We start from the raw sequence: 18,623 nt of genomic DNA, 5'->3' as shown, positions 1-18,623 counted from the left end.
TCTCAGACTAATGCAAAGAGTAGTCTGCTCCTGCTCTTTCTAACTGGGCTGTGGTAGGGGTTCCCCTGGGATAGAGGGAGGGAAAGATGGGAACAGCATTCCTGCAGCTTCCCATCCCCTGCAGAGAGGCGTGCGGGCAGGGACGCAGGATTGTGATACCTTCCCAGATGCATGAGTTGTTCCAAACTCCTTCCATTACCATTATCCAAAATTGCCTTTTAAGCACTGTGAGAGTTCAACTACTTAGTTTTTTCCCCTTTTTTCACTCTGGACCCATGGTTAAATGAAACCCTTTTAAATTACAGTTATGTGGCTAGATTGAGATGAGGTCAAATTAAATGGGTCCTTACTGCCTTGATAAATAGTTTTATAGAATCATAGAATAGAATCATGGAATGGGTTGGGTTGGAAGGGACCTTTAAAGGTCATCTAGTCAACCCCCCTGCAATGAGCAGGGACATCTTCAACTAAATCAGGTTGCTCAGAGCCCCGTTCAACTTGACCTTGAATGTTTTCAGGGTTGAGGCATCTACCACCTCTCTGGGCAACCAGTTCCAGTGTTTCACAGCTGTTTTCAGTGTAAAAAATGTCTTCCTTAAATCTAGTCTGAATCTACCCTCTTTTAGTTTAAAGCCATTACCTCTTTTCCTGTCACTACAGGCCCTATTAAAATGGTCTGTCCCCATCTTTCTTATAAGCCCCCTTTAGGTACTGGAAGGCCACTATAAGGTCTCCCCGGAGCCTTCTCTTCTTCAGGCCCCAACTCTCTCAGCTTGTCCTCATAGCAGAGGTTGTCCATCCCTCTGATCATTTTCGTTGCTTCCTCTGGAGCCACTCTAACAGGTCCGTGTCTTTCCTGTGCTGAGGGCTCCACAGCTGGACGCAGTACAGCAGGTGTGGTGTCACCAGAGCAAAGTGGAGTAGAGGGGCAATTTATATGAAAATAACTCAAGGAATTTATTTGTGTTTCCTTGTAGGTGGCATTAAGTGTCCTGTTTGCAGCTTTGTGTATGGTACAAAATGGGAATTCAACAGACATCTGAAAAACAAGCATGGAATGAAGCTAGTGGAACATGATGGGGAGACCAAGTGGGAGGTAAAGCAAAGTTACCATAGCCCTGGCTCTAAAATTTAAAACAATTCTGGGGAGAAAAGTAGATAAGATCAGGAGGTCGTGTGATCTCATCTCCATTTTGAAAGCATACATTGCTGTGACTGTTAAGCTTCAGTGCTTTAATATCTAGTAGGATTAACAACATTTTATATGCTTACTTCTGCATTTTAGGGCTCTAGTCCTCTATTTACAACAGAAAGGGTGAAAGTTTTAGCAACATTTAAAAAAAAAAAAAGAGAAATTGAAAAACTTACTGCATTTTTTGTTACATGCCTAATAGTCACTGGCGTTAACTGCAAGATGTGCAAAGCTGTAAGCTGATATTGAATTAATGAAGGAATCATATGTCTTGGTTCCAGAAAGGGCTAGAATCTAGGAAACTGAATTTTTAAATTGATCAGAAAAAAAAAAAGATACTATTATACAGAGTGTGTCTTTAATTTTCTCAGTTTGGAGTGGGGTAGGGCAGCTACCTTGAGAGATCTTACCCTTTCAAGCTTTCCTCTGCTGTAATATGTGTAGCTATTGGTTTTAAAGTAAAAACTGTTTCTCTTGCAGAGCAGAGCTGACTGTAGAGCAGAAGCTATGGGAAAACCACAGAGCTATGTAGACATTTTTCTTTAAAAAATTTCAGTTGGCAAGCTGTGTCTTTTCCACTGCCCGAGTAGGTTATTGTTGGTGTCCAATGAGAGGAAAAAGCCAGAAGTCAGCTGCAGTTGGCTGACCTCCACAGCTTACGACCTGTTCTGCTAAATTTCAGGCAGTCTAGTCCCCATTATAAACCTAACACCTGATTTGAAAGAGCCGTCCTGCAGGTCTTGTTCAACAGTTTTTGAGTATCCACAGACATAATGCTAAGTCCTTGAAAAACATCAAGATAGGTTCTATACAGTTAGTTACTGAGAGAAGACAGGGCAAGCATTTTAAAACGTAGTCCTTCAAAGTCTTATATTCACATACATTCCACAAATGATTCTCTGAACACTCTCCCAGTAGGTGCCCAAACCTGAAAAAATAAGAGGACATCCAGGATGCAATCATGTCTCTGCTCTTGAAACGGCTATAAATAAAGAAGTCCCATCAGAGCAGGAATACATGTTGACAGCTTGTCTTGAAAAACCCTAGTTGTGGAAAGGATAATTTTCCTAAAATAAAATGCCACTTTCAAACTTCAGAGGCATTTTACCAGATCCGCAAGGACATGCGTTATAAACTCATTTTGTCCAAAATGTTTTTACTGGACCCTGATAGAATAAAAGTCTGTTGTTAGTTCTAGAATAACTGTGCAATAAAAATGAAGTCAAGATAATCTAGCATGCTTAAAACAATTTGTGAATTAGAATGTAGAAGAAAACTACGGGATGGTATCCCCACTCCCATGTAATGATGTTCTTGAATTCTGTTTCACCCACTATTTCTATAACTCTTGTTTACAAGAGTTACATGAGAGTGAGATTATTCATGCATTGGCTGGGTTTTGTTTTCAAGTTAACGGCCGAAGTTTCTGAAGAAGCATCCACTCAGTATCTCCATATTACCGAGGCTGGAGAAGATGTTCAAGGCACTCAAGCTGCAGTAGCTGCATTGCAGAACCTTAGATACACTTCTGAGAATGGTAAGTTACCTTCTTTAGGTCAGAACACAAAATACATCTGTTTTCATAAATACCTAATTCTTTTTGGGTATACTGGGCAATGCTTGATCTCCTGTGGAACTATTAAAAATGATGAAATTTTTCATCTATAACTTACTTCTGGGGGTTTATATTTTTCTTCGAGGATAAATAAAGAGAAATGACCGTTCTTCATGAATTTCTTTATCCTTAAGTCATTAATACTTGTCATAGTCTGTTTTGAGCTTTATTATTAGGTATGTGGAATTTCCTGCCTGTATTATTAAATATATTGTGAAATCAGCTGTCTTGGCAGAGTAGATGGTGTGTATCTAATGACAATTCTCTAGCTATTATTTTTCTCCCTGCTTAAGTCAGCCAACCTGCAGAAGTGACACAGTGGAATAGCTCATTTACCACGTTCCCAAGACAGTACTAATAAACTTAATTCTGACGATACGCAAAATAAAGTAAGCCATTCTGTATCAGATTGAGGAAGAACAAGAGTGGGATTAGATAATGATTGATAAGTGGGAAATAGCCAAAGCTGTAAGAAAAGAAAAAATGTTCAGATTTCTGAGAGTTTTGAAACATCAGAGACTAGACGTGTGGTAGTTACTAGAAGACAACATTTTACAGTTCTTTACCATTATGTTCTTTATAGTTCGTAGTACAGGTATGTTTCAAAACCTCCCATTGTTAATGGAATTTCTAAGCATATTGCAATTAAATTACGTTACTGACAATTTTTGTATATTTTATTTTAACGACTGGGAATTTCGAATGAGTAAAAACCTCTTGAGAACTTTTCTTAAGCTTTTGTATATTTAAATTAAAAGAAACATGATCATCGCATATGCTGTATATTACATTTTTGATTTTAAGCGTGAGGCTGTAATTTTTGAAGTAGAATAATTTGCTTTAGTGCATCCAAGTTTGGATGCTCTTCCAGCATAATCCTTTTAATATGAAAAATTGTAGTATCTTGTCTAAAAGCAGTTATATAAGAAAAAAAAAACCACCAAAACTAAAGCAAGCAAACATTTTTAGTGCTCAGATAAGCTTGTTTCTCATGTAGATAACAAAATAACTACTTCTGCTTTAAATGAAATTACCTGACCTAGATCCCCATAATAATATCAGCCTCAGCTTGAAAGGGTTTGGGGTTAAGAGATGAGCTTTATTCTATTTACTGTCTCTTTCCTGGCCCTTCCCTGGCTCCAACAGTGATTACAGCAAATACAAGGCAGCTTTAACGTGACCCTGAGAGTTCCTTTCCCTTTCTGACATATCTCTCATACCGGGCGTGTGGGAATGGTGGGCCACAGGAGGGGAATTTGTATTCCTGCATAACAAAAAACTCCAGCTTCCAAATCTTTTCTTTTCACACTTTAGCAGAAGAGAGGGTACATCTGTGTATGGGTTTGGTTTTGTTGTTTGTTTTTTTTTTCTGTAAATTTGCCTATCCTTTGGCAGGGCTACACATGTTAAGAGGATTTTTAAAAAAGAATAAACATGTTCTGATCCCGTGCTCATAAAATGATAGGCAGGAGCTCTCTCAGCAATTAACTTTTCCCTCCAGCACATTAGTGATAACAGTATTTCTTTTAGGTTGAGGGGTAGGCAGATGGCTGGACAGATGGTAAACACAGGTTTGTAATATAGCAAATAGCTGTTGTGGTTATAGGTGGAGAGTTCAGGTTCTGTTTAAGCTCAATGCCTGGCAGATACATATTTGCATTTGTAAAGTCTTGCAGCTTCCTAATTTACAGGCACTGCTATGAGTTGTACCTGTTCTTTGTTTATTCAGTGTATTCTTTTAGATCTCTTTCAAATAGGCATAAAAATGATGAGTGTGGCTTCACTTGCTGATTCATGTGTTCCTCGGGCAAATTTGTTTTATGAATGTATTTCTGCCATAGATCTATTATTAAAGTGTCATGTTATTGAGCTATTTGAAATTTATAAACAGTGCTGTGAGTCGGATTTAAGGCAGGAGGGGAAAGAGTGCCTGTAGCACTGAGATTCATTTACCCTTAGAGCTGTTTTACTATAATGATCTTATGGTTACTGTCTTTCTGATTAAGGTGAAAGACTTGATCCAACAGCTGTAAACATCCTGCAGCAAATCATTGAGTTGGGTTCGGAAACCCATGATGCTACAGCAGTTGCTTCTGTAGTTACCATGGCACCTGGCACTGTGACAGTGGTAAAACAGGTAAGAGCTCTTTTCTTCTCTAAAAATGCTATATTTCATTTTTGTATAGTTATTGTGAAATAAATATTTAGCAAGAGCTAAATTTTGAATGGGACGTACAGCATTTTCCTTAAACTAGTTTTTGACTACTCATTGTACGTATGTTTGTATTCACACACGCATACATGTTGAAAAGTATAAAAATGAATACATTTTTGCATCTATATAAGATACGAGTCACCAAATACACACATATCTATGTACATATATACGTGTGTGGATGTGAGAAAATACTATTTTTTTTTCTAGGAGACATTTTCAGGCTTTTTAAAATAACATCCCTGCTTTGTGGGTGGGCATTTAGTCCCGTTGTCATCTAAAAGAATCATCCACATGTTCATCCACATACAGGAGACAAACCCTATAAGATATTGGCACACATCATTTTAATGTATGTGTATTTTTCTTGAAGCTTGGTACCGCACAGTTTTTGCTAAAAATAATTGCAACGTATAATACTTCAGTATTACTGAAGTACTTTAGAAATTAAGAATGATAAGGTATACAAAATCAGCAAGTAAAAGGAAATAATTTTCAACTTGAGGTGGCTGTTGAGTGCAAACATCAAGCCTTTTGCCCAGTATTTCATCCTTAGGTGTCTGCTAACTTTGTTGCTGACATTATACGTTTCTCCTGGGTGTTCTCTAAGCTTCACCTGTTCCTCCCGTTTCATCATAGCTCTGCTTATCCCTCTTCCCATTCTGTTTATTGATTCATTGGAGTCACTGCATCCCACGTGGTTGATAGGTGAGGGAAGGAAAGTACATGAGAAGTCTTTAATTTCTGAAGAGTTCAAGTAACTCCTCCTATTTGAATGAACCAAAAATCTGGTTATTCTGAGAGCTACAACTAACTTTTGAGTGCAGTAATTTTTGTAGCATTATGGATGTTGAATTCATGAGAGCTCCACAGAAATGGGAAGTCTGTAGTCTGTGAATACAGTATTTGGATAATTCCTAAACCTGCCATTTGAATGTCAGAGAGATAAGGCAGGATTTCAGGACAAAGCATTTTGAGATGTTCCTTTGCAATACTTAACAGGCATTTTGATTAGAAATCATGTAAGAGGTTTTTTTTTTGTTTTCCCCATTTTAGAGTCCTGTTGATATAAAATGCTTTTTTCCCCTAACTTGGAAAGAACCAAAATCAGTGAAAAATTGCAATACGTCTCAAGCTGAGTGATCTTGTGCTACCTCTGTTTACGTCGGATTTTAGTAATGTCTTACTTTGATGCCCGAACCCCATTCCTCTAGTAATCTTTATCTTATCTTCCTTGTGAATGTCTACTCATTTCTTTTTCTGGTAGCCTCAGTGACTTCTCACTGTGTGCGTGCAGAAGAGTGTGGGTCTCTGGTTTCCCTGGGGAGGATGAGGGGGCAGTACACCTACCGAGCGCACACTGACTGCTTAGTTACCTTCAGTGGGCTTTATGGAAGTAGACGGAGGACCAAGGGAGGTTTGGAGATGGTGATGATGGTTATTTCTCTTTGAATTTTTTCTCTTTTAATTTTCTATATAAATCAATGTTTTATCAAAGTCTGTTTGACCTGTTATAGAGCTTTAGTTAGTTTCCAGTTCTTGTCTTCCCACCAGAAGATTGCCTCAGAATTATAGCTGCAGCCATTTTTAATTGGAGGGAAATAAGTCTTTAAATGTTACTAACGTGACTGCAATCCTCTCCTATTCAGAATTCTCAGCTTTTCTTTTTTCTTCAATACTGAGTTGCTTTCTGCGAGGTATCACTCATTTGTACCTACAGTTTTGTCAGGTTCTAATTATGCTGAGTTCCTAATTATTAACCTTGAAGTGATCTTAAGACATGTTCATATTTTACTTTCCTACTGGAAAAATTATTCCACACTTTCTTTGGTGACCTTCAGCTTCTCTTGTGGATTGTGAGACAAAAATTCGTTCAGGGTGTCAGCAATATATCAGCATCATCTGTCACTGAATTTCCACTCTTGTTCTTTAATGGCCTCACTGAGTCCTTGCTTAGCAGCTTGGTTCCATTTTTTTTCCTTAACAACATTTAGTGTGGTTGTTCTGATTTTTATGCTGTTATGTTGGTTTTTTTTCTTTTTCTCTAAGGACATACATTATCCACTTTTTTCATCACTTCTTACCTTCATATCTCATTTTTAGCCAGCCCTTGCGAGTTGCCTTCATATTTCTATATTTGCACCAAGCAATTTCTTCTAAATCCTAAATTACTAGAACGTTTTAAAAGTATTTTTTTGCTGTAAATGCTACACTATATTGTTGCTATCTTTGTCTCCCATTTCCTTTCTGGAACTTTCTCCCACAGCTGGCCTCTTCCTTACTTTTCACCCATAAAAGTGCCATTTACACTTGATCCTTAAAATTCTGTGTGAATCCAAATGTATCTATTAATCATGCTGCCATCTTCATGCTTTAGCACTTCCCCTGACCTGTGTGCTCAAATACCTTTGGTCTCCTTGTCATCTTTCACATTAATGTAAGACTTTTGCCTTCAGGAACAAACTCTGTCTTTATCCATAAGTCCTTTTCAGCATAATTCAAGATGTCCAGTGTATTAGCTGGATCTGACTGGTATATTTTAAAAATTGTTTTCTACTAAGTAACAAGAAAGAAAGGATACCATGTTTGAGGTGTTCTGTTAAGTTATTGAGTTGCGCGTAGTCTTATTGCAAGTATCTTAAATCATGAGTGCACATTATAATAGAGGTGAAATCAAGTTCAGATTATCTGTTCAGAGCCCCCAGCTCCTGAATTGGGTGTTGAGAAGAAAATGAGTTCTAACTTTGGAAAATTTGTATTTTTTTATCATATAAATGATTTTATAAAAGAGAATACTTCGACAACATAGCAATAACCAATCCCAGCATGACTTCGGTTTAAAATTGTAAGATGAACCCTAAGAAATGCAAATTTAGCCCTATTTAGCTTGCATTATGATTGGGAAATAGGAATCGTTGTTGGCTCTGATACTGTCATGTGTATGAGGCATTTCAATGATTGTGTCTAGAGCACAAAATGAGTTTAGCACATCCTTGCCTGAGAGTCAGTATACTAACCTGTTACCAAAGTTACACTTCTTTCTGGTATCTAATTTGGGAGAAATCTTGCTGCATGACAGCTCTGAAAACATAGAGTTGCTAAGGAAAGTAATGCACACCAAGTGCCTGAGAAAAAAACTTAATAATGTGAAGTTTTATCAGAATGATCTGAGATTGGCAAGAATCCACACTGAAACTTTGATCACAGCAGGGCAGGAGAAGTGTAGACTTGCCAGTTTGAGTCCTTTTCAGTTACTAGTGATCCAGTCTGGATCTCCTTCTGACAGAGCTCATGAAGAGATTTCTTTATAGCATGATGTTTGAGTTCTTCTGCACTACTAAAGACCAACAAAGTTACAAGGTGGGGAAAAGGTGAGAGCAAACAGTGCTAAGTCTGAAGAATAACTAGAAAAGGGGCTAATAAATGCTTAGAAAAGGCAGGAAATGTTCATGGTGGATGGTAAACACAGACAGGAAATTTGGAAGAAAGCAGTTTTGAGGGAGCAGAAGATGACAAAGAAGATCGTATTAATCACTAATAATTATTATTAATCACTAAGATGATTATTCTATCAGTATGCCTGCGCAATTATTTGTCTTTAGTCCACTTTCTTTCTCAACCCAATGGGATGTAAATCCTTCCTGTTAGTGAAGCCAGAAAGCTGGTGTCCTCTTCAGGTAGGATTCTTGGGCCTTGCATGCCAGTGATAAGCTAAATATTTCTGGATTGTTCTGCATGATGACTTCTATAAGGTCTCTTATTTCAACCACTTAGCTCAAATAGTTGTCCAAGACCTCATTACTGTGTGCTGCAGTTAACTCTGATAGTCTTCTTTCTACATTCGCAGACTGTTTTGCTTCTTTCATATTCTTCCAGAAAAATTCAAAGATTACTTTTCTCTGCCTCTTTTGACATCACCCTCTCTTATTCCGTTCACTTGATGTTTCTTTTTTTGCCACATCAAACAAAACCTTGGTTAAATTTCCTAAGAAGACTTAGTGTCCCATTTCTCATTAGCTGTAAAGATTTTGACTTCTACCTTTGCTCAGTCGATGAAGAATTAATTGCTCATTACTTTTTTCAAACAAGTTTCTTAATGCCATCTTCCATATTGTGCTTAGTTATGTGGATTTTTAATTAAGAGCAATTTGTACCTCATTGTCTTCTTTCAATTACTCTTCAAATATAGGATGACAGTAATTATCTGTGGTTAGGCTCGTGGTGTATTGATACTAATGCCTGTCACACAGAACTACCGCTGTCTCATTTCTGTTGTACTTCCCCACTTCACTTTTCCTTGTCTGCTTACCTTCTCTTGTTTTCTATTGAAATTATAAGGCCTTTGGGGCATCTAGCATACCTGATACAATCCAGGTCCTGGTGCAAAGGACTACTCGAGTATTAAGAATAAAGAGTAGTAATTGGCTGCTAAATTCTTTCTCTTTTTCTCCCATTCAGAAATAAGAGACAGGACTTACGTTACTACCTCTGTAGCTTAGAGTGTAGGGTTAACTCTGTTCCTGAAAAGCATAGTAACCTGTTTTCAACCTAGACTTCTACACAATTTGCTCTTCAGAGTAAGTATATCAACTGTTTCACTAACTAAGCAGATCTTTATCAAGCTAAAGAAAACATTTCCATACATTTCACCCTCTATTTTAGTTCCTTTCATCCTTTTATTCTGTGATCTCTTCAGGCTCCAGTAAAATCCTCCCGTGGTAACAGTCGCTTTCTTCAAAGTGACAGCAGTAGCAATGCACAGCAAAGATTACACACCAGCTTGAAACTGATCACAGAACAGAATTTTATAGTGTAACATGTCTTCAGAAATAAATATCTAGCAATATTAGCATGGCTGTTGTGTTCAAGGTGCATTTCAGCAGCATGCCTTGTATTTCAGTCTGGCTCTGATTTGTACCTACATGATGCTGGGTGCACTGTTAATCTATAGAAAATTTGCCAATACATGGAGTTGTATATAGGTTGATTGTGAAGATTATGATTCTTTTAGGACATGGAGCAATTTGGTGCTTAACTTGATGGTACCTGCAAGGGAAAGTTTTAATTGAGGCAGATGGCCCTCTTTTCTCAGGCTGTCTGGAGTTCTTGTCATCTGTGTAACATAGAGATAAAATCTTATTTTAAGATTACTGTCCTGTTAGAAGTCTTGACATGATGGCAATCTTGCCATACTTCCCCAGAAGGAAACCTGGTCATACAGCATTTTGTCAGTTGAGGGAAGTTGTCAATTACAGTCTGTGTCAGGATATATTCAATCAGCCAGTTGCTAAAACTTTCTAAAAATCTTCATTACCACTATGAAGATTTGTTTGCCACCTTGCACTTTTTATATTATGCAAAGCAACTCTTGCATATTCAAGTCTCTACTTATTCTGAGACCATTGTGTGCCAGATTGTTTTGTAGCTCATTACAGAGGATCATGTGATGAAATTACAGTGTTTTCTGTGTGCATCCCTGTGTCTTTTTCACACAATGTATCTATATGTAAACTAGAACCAAGAGAGTGAGTTCAAATTATTCAAATGGCACAGAACAAAATGGTAGAGACATTCCTGTAGGCACCAGCAGAAGCTGAAACATCACGTATCCAGGTGCTCTCTGTGATCTAGAATGCTGATACTCACTTCTCCTTTTAATACTTTCTGTAGTTATTTTGTATATTTTCTTACAGAAGTAGGAGGGTCTATAACCTAGAGTAAAGTTCTGAAATCCTTCAAGATCCCTCTGACAAAGTTTTATTCTTTGTGGTAAACTGAAAGGCAGCATTCAATCTGAAATCAAGGGGGGGATTCTGTAGAGGATTTTGGGGCAAGCCCAGCAAGACAGTTTTAAACACCGTAGACCTGGAACTCCTGCTGACTTCAAAAGAAATTTAAGAGATTCATTATTTCTCAGATTGAGCTCTAGAATGAGAAAGCAGCTTACTGCAAAAATACTTTTTTTTACTCGTTTTCAGGGAAGGGAAGAAGTATATTTAATGGCTTGAATTAATTTCTCTCAAATGAAAAAAGATTTGCTTGTTTTGAAAGGAAGACATTCCTCGAAGAATTTTTGAGACATTTTTAATGTCTCTTACATGTATTTGGATGGTCCTCGGATATTTAAATTAGTAACATTTATAATTTCAAAATGTTGAGCTTCTTAGGAAGATGTGGGGGTGAAAGTCCCCTTGGCTTTTGTGACAGACACATTTAGCTAGTAAAGAATATTTATGCAGGTAGTGAATTGATTTAATGTGCCAGCTGTGTGTGGCTTCAGCTTCTTGCTGTCATTCTTTAGCGAAGGATAATCAGCCAGATGCTTTTCAGCTGGCTCTCAAACAGAAAAGAGGTCTTGGCTGCTACTCTTCAAAAGATTTCAGATGCCAATAAAAAGAATGGAGTGTAGTGACTTCATTCATCCTGATGGCAGCTGTCCCACTGTTTCATCAATTTGAGGGATGTGAATTAAAGTTTTGAGATTATTCCCTGTGGAACAATCTAATAGGAACCGAGCAGAAGCATGTAAACATTGAACAGATTTGAAATGTAAATATCCAAAATAATGTGGTGATTTGTCAAACTAAAAGGATTACAGATAGCTGTCCAAAAAAGATACTGGGAGCTAGAAACACCAGAAATATGGGCATTAGTCTTCTTTACCCTGCATGACAAGGCTAATAAAATCACATTGATAAAGTCAGGTAGGAAGGTTAAATTAACTTTCTTTATTGGCCATTTTCATTTCAAAAGCATATAAAACTGAATAAGTGTTAGATTGCTGCTATTGAATTGAATGGAATTCTGGTTTCATTTCATTTTCGTGTCAACTGTGCTTTATTTATTTTCCTTTTTTTGTTATGTATGTACACTCACAAAACTATTTAAAATTATTTATGGGTTTTGATTTACAGTGACTAAAGCGAGACTGCAGGAGATCCTTCTCAGACTGCGTTGTGCATTCTTGCAGCTCTTAGCAAATGCAGTGTAATTTTTCTGGCCTGAGGCGTGTTGTCAGGGGGTTATGTGTATTATGTATAGTGCTCTAACGCAGGAGAAGTTAGTATATATTGCAGAATTAAAGGGCCAAATTTTAGACACCCCTATTTGTGTGTATTTTTTTGATGATCTCTAATATCAAGGGCTGTAGTTGTGAGCCAATTTCTAACAAGCTGTGAGATTTTAATAATCTAACATTTTTAACTGCAGCTTCTTACCTGGATTTGCTTTTGATATCAGATTCTGATATCAGATATCAGCTTGTATCTGGCTGTTACGATCTTCATTAGTAGATTATGGGTGACATTACAGTGGGGTTCTGCTCCAGGCTGCCTGGGAGAACAGTTATAAAAAGGGAATCATGTGTATGAATTCACAAAACTCATAGAATAGTTAGAGTTGGAAGGGACCTTAAAGATCATCTAGCTCCAACCCCCTGCCATGGGCAGGGACACCTCCCACTAGACCATGTTGCTTAAAGCCCCATCCAGCCTGGCCTTGAACACCTCCAGGGATGGGGCATTCACAACTTCCCTGGGCAGCCTGTTTCTATTGCTTTCAGTAGGACTTAGTGTTTCTTTAATAATTAAAAAAAAAAAAAAAGCTGGTGCGTGGGGAGGAACAAGAAAGTTAACAGTGCTATCTATGCTTCTTTTCTTGATTTAGCTCCTTGCTTTTGGAAGAGATGCTCAGTCTTCCATTAGTAAATGCCACTTTGGTGATAGCTATATTTTGTGACAACATAAATTAGTTTTTCTGAGGAGTTTGCAAATTCTGTTGTGTCAAGACAAGCATCCAGCAGCCCCCACTTCTGTAGGATGTTAAGATTGAACTTCAGCAGGAGCTGTTTAAAGTAACTTTCAATTAAAATGTTCAGATATGCTCAGTAAAAGAAACAGAACGTGGAAAGAACTTCAGATCATTCCTGTACTTTTATCTCTCTAATCTGAATCCTGTGCAGCAAAGCCAGAGTCAGCATCAGTAGGTACGATTCTGCTCTTGCATTATGGTCAATGACAATGGCAAGATTCTCTTCAGATGTTAAATCTTTCACCAGATAAAATCCACGTGTATTTCATCAGCATATCACAGACATACTGACTCTGGGACCTCTGAATAATTTAACACCTGAACATACTTGTTATTGTTCAAGAAAAAGCTTTGTAGAGCCTGATGAATTGAGTGAAAGTTCAAAGTGATATGAAGTCCCAAGGGATTTGTGAGTCTCTTGAAATTTTTTTTCATCTGACAGATATTTTAAACACAGAATTAAAAAGTGAAAAGTCATTGCACAACAATGGGAATGGTTGCTTGGGGGGAAAAAAAATGAAATTGGAAAAGAGCATCAGGAAAACAAACATCTAGAACTCCTTTTTCTCCTTGCTGGTCTCTAAGGAGTCAAGCACATGCTTGGAAGCTTCGCTGGAGTTCTTCCCTTCTGTTCCCGTTATTGAGCACCAATAATGATCTTAATTGTATTTTCTTGAACTTGATTGTTCTAATACTAGTGTTTACAAAACAATGTCACATAAATAAGAATTGGAGAAGAACTTTTTAATCAGCTTCTAATTAACAACAAAAAAAAGCCCTTTCTAATTTGCATAATTTAGATTCTACACCTTGAGAATTCTACCATGTTTGACCTATTCTTTTCAAAATCGCTTACGAGTTCGGTGCTGCCAAGAGCACGCCATACCAGGGTACACTGAGAGCCAGTAAATCCATATCTATCAGTCCTTTGTTCTCTTTTTATTACACTTTGGATGGTTATTGGAAGTACCGTGGGGGTTTGCTTTCCATCACGAGATGTAGGTGAGCCAGCAATTCTGTCTTCCTTCCCTGTTGTTGGTGTAAGTGGACAATTTATAGACGCGCTTGAGGATATGAAAAAAGTATTTGTTGTAGAGAATGTGACCTCCTACAGATTCAATCGGCTACTTTCTTACAGTAAGAAATAAACATGATTTCTCTCTGGAAGCTTACTTCATAAAACGTTTGCTAAGCCTTAATGAAAGAGAAACAGGCCTTAACAAAAACAAGCCATTTTCTAAACAGAGTTGGAAGAGAGGATTTGATTAACTGCATGTTGTGCTTGCAGGTGGGTTGGCATTTATGATCCAGCAAACAAACAGCTCTTCAATGACCGCAGGGAGTGGTGGTGTACTGAAAACATCTAACAAATGCCTTTGCATATATCTTGCATACCAAAAAAAGACTATTCCATTTTCTCCTCAAAAGTACATTATTTTATCACTAACGTGTGAGAGAATGCATTTCTTCCGCATGATTTACAGTTTTCTGATGTGTTTTTACTGGCCTGGAGTACCTTGTATAGGAATTTTGTACGGATCTGGTAAAGAATTAAGATTTGTTCTTGAATTCTAGTAAGTAGTGTATTTTAATAATTGACAGATGTCCGTTTGAACTCTTAGAAATTGAAAACCAAATCGTGCTGGTTTTTTTTTTCTTTTTGACAAGAAGCAGAATGTTAAATAAAATTATTATTTTCAATTGTTTCTGTCACTATCCTTTCAATAATGTAAAAATTGCTGCCTCACAGACAGTAGGCCTTGAGGGGCTATTTTAGTAGTATTGGCATTTCACTGTTTTCTAATAAAAGTCCATTAAGGCTTACAATAAAATTTTTACTTCTATGAGCAAACTGTTGGCTGGGGAAAAAAAAAAAAAAAAGAAAGAAAAAGAAATGGGTACAGTAGACGTTTTTTCATGTGGTTTTTGTTGGATTCTCATTTCAGTGCTACAAGAGGAATTGTTTGACTTCAGATTTATTCAGATAAGAGCGGTTTTGAATGAATGACTGCTGAGAGATTAAATCTGTCTCCAAAGACCTGTGTTCCTAGAGCTTCGCAGCGCGCTCTGCATATAACTGAGATGCTGAGTTACTGCTTTCCGTGTTCTGTCTGGCCATACACTTATTCATCAAAGTGCTCACTACAAATTTTGTGTAAAACTGACATTTTCTTTCAAAACGATCCAATTTCTAGTTTCTAATTGTCACGATACAGGGTATTTATTGGAAAGGTGAAATTTCTGTAACCTCTTCAATTTTTCCACAGGTAAAAGAAGAGGAACAATCGGCCAATCACACCTTGATGATCCAAGAGACACTGCAGCAGGCGTCGGTGGAGCTGTCTGAGCAGCATCACCTGGTGGTGTCCTCAGATGAAGTGGAGGGAATCGAGACAGTGACTGTCTACACGCAGGGTGGAGAGGCTTCAGAATTCATAGTTTATGTTCAGGAAGCTCTGCAGCCTGTAGAAGAACAAACTGTGGAACAATCGGTGCAGGAGCTCTAGAGAGCTGTGATCAAAGGAGATGGACACTTCATTTGCCAAAGCCAAAAGTTTGGGATTTTTCTTCCCTAGCCAAAAGCAAGCAAGCTGACAAATTTTCAGTTATTTGTGAAACAAAACCTTGTTACTAGATAGTAACACTGACTGATTTTATCAGTGACCTAAACATACTATGTACAAAACCTCCTCAGACTTTTTTTTTTTTTCTAAAAAATGTGCATTTTTTGAGGAAAAAGGTATTCTTCCCGTTCTTAGAAGATCTCTCACTTGATTCCTGTAAATCCCCACAAATATTGTTTGTTCAAAACCGTGTTATCCCATAATAGTAAAACATCTGTAAAGGTAGCTAGAATGTCTAGAAAAGTCCATACATCCTGTTTCATACATACTTAATATGTGCTTGACTTGACTGAAAGCAGGGTTCTTTTTTCTTTAAATTAGAAGGGCTTATTTCTGAGTACATGGTTAGAATGCGTTTGGCGAGTTGTGGATCTAACCCAAACAAAGGCTCAAGACTTTAATTACTAACATACTGCAGATGGACTGTAGCTTGTTCTTGTGAGATGATCCTTTGAGTCAGGGAGGTTTTTAAAGCCATATTTAATAATTCTGGGTACCAGTAGGATGACTGTTACTTAGAAAACTGAATAATGATAACATTTTCTATCCCACTGGATAAGTAAATACCTGTCCAGTGCCATATGATGAAACCAAATCTGTCAAATCAATGAAATATTATTTTGTTTTTAAGAAAAAAAAATTAAAATTATTTGTAAATGCTATAGAAGATATATGTTCATATGTTTTAAACAGACATGCTTGTAAATATGATTGTCTGAAAGCACTTGTACAAAAAGCGTAAGTAAATATTGACAAGAATCTAGTTATTCTTAATTATGCATGTATATAGTTCCAGATTTTTCTTCATGAATCTTGAATTGTTTCTGATTTAATATTTTTAAATTTGAGCTATAAAAGTTATTAATTAATAACAAAATTGTCATGTTTTTTCCTAATGCTCTAATTTCCTACGTGTTGTCTTCCCTTTCCCAGATAAGTAAAAAAAATGCTGTTTTGCACTGACTTTGACAAATTATTCCTCCAGTTCGTAGTCTCTAATCAAGAAAGTAGCATGATGAAGTCTAGGCAGACTTTTCTTTGTGACTGAACTTATTTGTGGGTGTCCTGGGTAGAAAAGTGGGAAAAAGCTTTTAAATAAGATACAAAGTAGTGAGTTGTTTGTCTGCCTCTTCTAAGTCTGCTGGGTTCTGTTAATGATGCCAAAATCCGAGTGTGAACATTTAGTGGTAGCTTCTCCCTTAACTGTGGTGACAGGGAATTTAAATTTTAATTGAAGTGAGCATGGTTTGAGTTTGGTGGCAGCTGAGTTTCCTCGGGTTTGATGTTGAAAGTGCTCAGGAAGTCCCAGGGATGTCACATTTGTAGGATGGAGACCTTTGTGCTGTTCGGTGTAACTGGAGCTTGTCACAAATGTCAGGGATGATTTTTTATATCTTCAGTGAACTTGACTAGAATGAGCCATGAAGTAGTTTGATAACATTTACAACAAGATAGAAACTGATGCACAAAATGTATCAACTTGATTAATCTGCATAAGAAACTTTGTTTTTGTAATTGCTGGTTAAAATTCAGTGTTGATTCACAAGAATAATACGTTCTATTAGCTAAAAGAGAAGAGAGCAGTCTCAAAAAGTTTCCTTAGAGTTTATTGAAATATTCACAGCCCGCTTGCTATTAGGACCACGTTTGGAAGAGCATCATGATCCTGTGTGGTAACAGCAATGTTCTCAATGTAAACCCTTTCTGAATTAGTTCAACGATGTATTATTATCTGACTGGGGGGGGAAACGGAAAGGTATTTTGCAATGCATCACTCAAGAATTCTGAAGTAAATTATTTCCAGATAGACTCAGTACCTATGTCTGTGAGAGGTATGAGAGGTGTGTCTGTATTTGGAGGAATGTTTTTGGTTTGGTTTTTTTTTGTTGTTTTTTATTTTAATTCCAATATATCACGTCCATGCACACCTACTGTAACTTAAGGCTTGATCTACAATTGATGAGGTATATCTCATCTTCCTATACTGAAGCATAAACATTTTTGTGAATTTTCTGTATCCTTTTTTTTTTATTATTTTTATTTTAAAATACTTTTCAATGCAGGTCTTTTCTTAAGTTCCTTTCTTAAGGTTTTTTTCCCCAGCTCTCCTTGGAAGTGCAGCAGTTGGAAACACAGGAGGTGTAAGTCAGGAAAGACTTCCAGCTGTGTTGAGTACATTGATGTCTTGCCTCAATGAATATATTTTCTTTTTCCTAGAATATGCAACACCTGTAATGCTATGAGGAGGTAAATGCTTCCTCTTTAATATAAGCAACTGTACTTTACATAGTGAGATTTGCATTTTTTCAGAAGCATAAAGAAAACAAAGAGAGCTTTGTTTATTCCAGACATTTGTTTGGAAAGGCTTTGACTTTCCACTTGTCTTTTGTCTGGATTTGGAACGACCTAAAAGGTAAGACTTAAATATTTTGCTTAGCAAGCTCTGCTTCTGTTGTCACCTAAACAGCACAGATTGTTTTCTGTGTAGATTCAACTCCTTTTATCCAATTAATCTTTCCTGAGGGTTAGGTGACCTTTTCAGTTCAGGGGAGACAAGTAGTTACGGTTTTAAAGTTGGTCAAGTAGCTCCTGTTTCTGAAGGTTATACATTCTTCCCACACACTGGTAATAGCATTTACCATGCTATATCATGTTCTGTTTTTTCCTCTTTGACACCTAAGGAGTATCTCGGGTGTAGGGTAACACTTGGCAAATATTACTCTTTAAAAGTTTATGCATGCAGAAATGGAGTGACTGCTGGGCTAACTGATCTGCACAGCTGGGAACACATCAAATGGTTCTGCCAATGTGCTGAGCTGGGAGGGGAGATCGGTCTTGGAATCGTGCAAAGATTTTAAAAAATGAAAAAAGAAAGCTGCAAATAATTTTCATGGCAGCAGAGTCTTATTTAACGGAAGGTAAGATTCTGATGCTTGAAGCTACTACTTCAAAAGGTCTTATAGAAATTAATTGGGACACTACTTCTGGAAGGACCTCATGTTACAGAGTGGTATCGGCATCTGAACACAAAGGGGAAAACGTGGACCTCACGGGGCAAAAGGGGCACCGAAGAGGGTACGGGAAATGGAGGTTCCAAAATTTTTTACACCCCTAATTTATTATCTCCAGACAGGGTAATTTCTCTTTCCTGAGCAGATAAAAAGATGG

General features: G+C 37.3%; 1 protein-coding gene across 3 annotated transcripts in view; it reads left to right on the top strand.

Annotated features, from left to right (window-relative positions):
• Positions 1 to 16,815, top strand: part of ZFAT (zinc finger and AT-hook domain containing) — a 112,432-nt gene extending 95,617 nt beyond the window's left edge. For 2 of the 3 annotated variants that reach the window (XM_014965477.1, XM_014965476.1), the window contains exons 13-16: positions 978 to 1,096; positions 2,603 to 2,729; positions 4,814 to 4,944; positions 15,099 to 16,815. In XM_014965477.1, coding sequence (XP_014820963.1) covers positions 978 to 1,096; positions 2,603 to 2,729; positions 4,814 to 4,944; positions 15,099 to 15,338 — 617 coding nt within the window. In that variant the 3' untranslated portion in view covers positions 15,339 to 16,815. Of the gene's footprint in view, positions 1 to 977; positions 1,097 to 2,602; positions 2,730 to 4,813; positions 4,945 to 15,098 lie in introns of those variants that run through there. The other variant, XR_001414448.1, reaches the window with a different exon arrangement.
• The last annotated feature ends 1,808 nt before the right edge of the window (positions 16,816 to 18,623 follow it).

This window comes from Calidris pugnax, unplaced genomic scaffold, assembly GCF_001431845.1.
Source record: "Calidris pugnax isolate Ruff unplaced genomic scaffold, ASM143184v1 scaffold41, whole genome shotgun sequence".
In the NCBI taxonomy this organism is placed as follows: domain Eukaryota; kingdom Metazoa; phylum Chordata; class Aves; order Charadriiformes; family Scolopacidae; genus Calidris; species Calidris pugnax.
The sequence above is the reverse complement of the archived record's forward strand: the minus strand, read 5'-3'. Positions and strand labels throughout refer to the sequence as shown.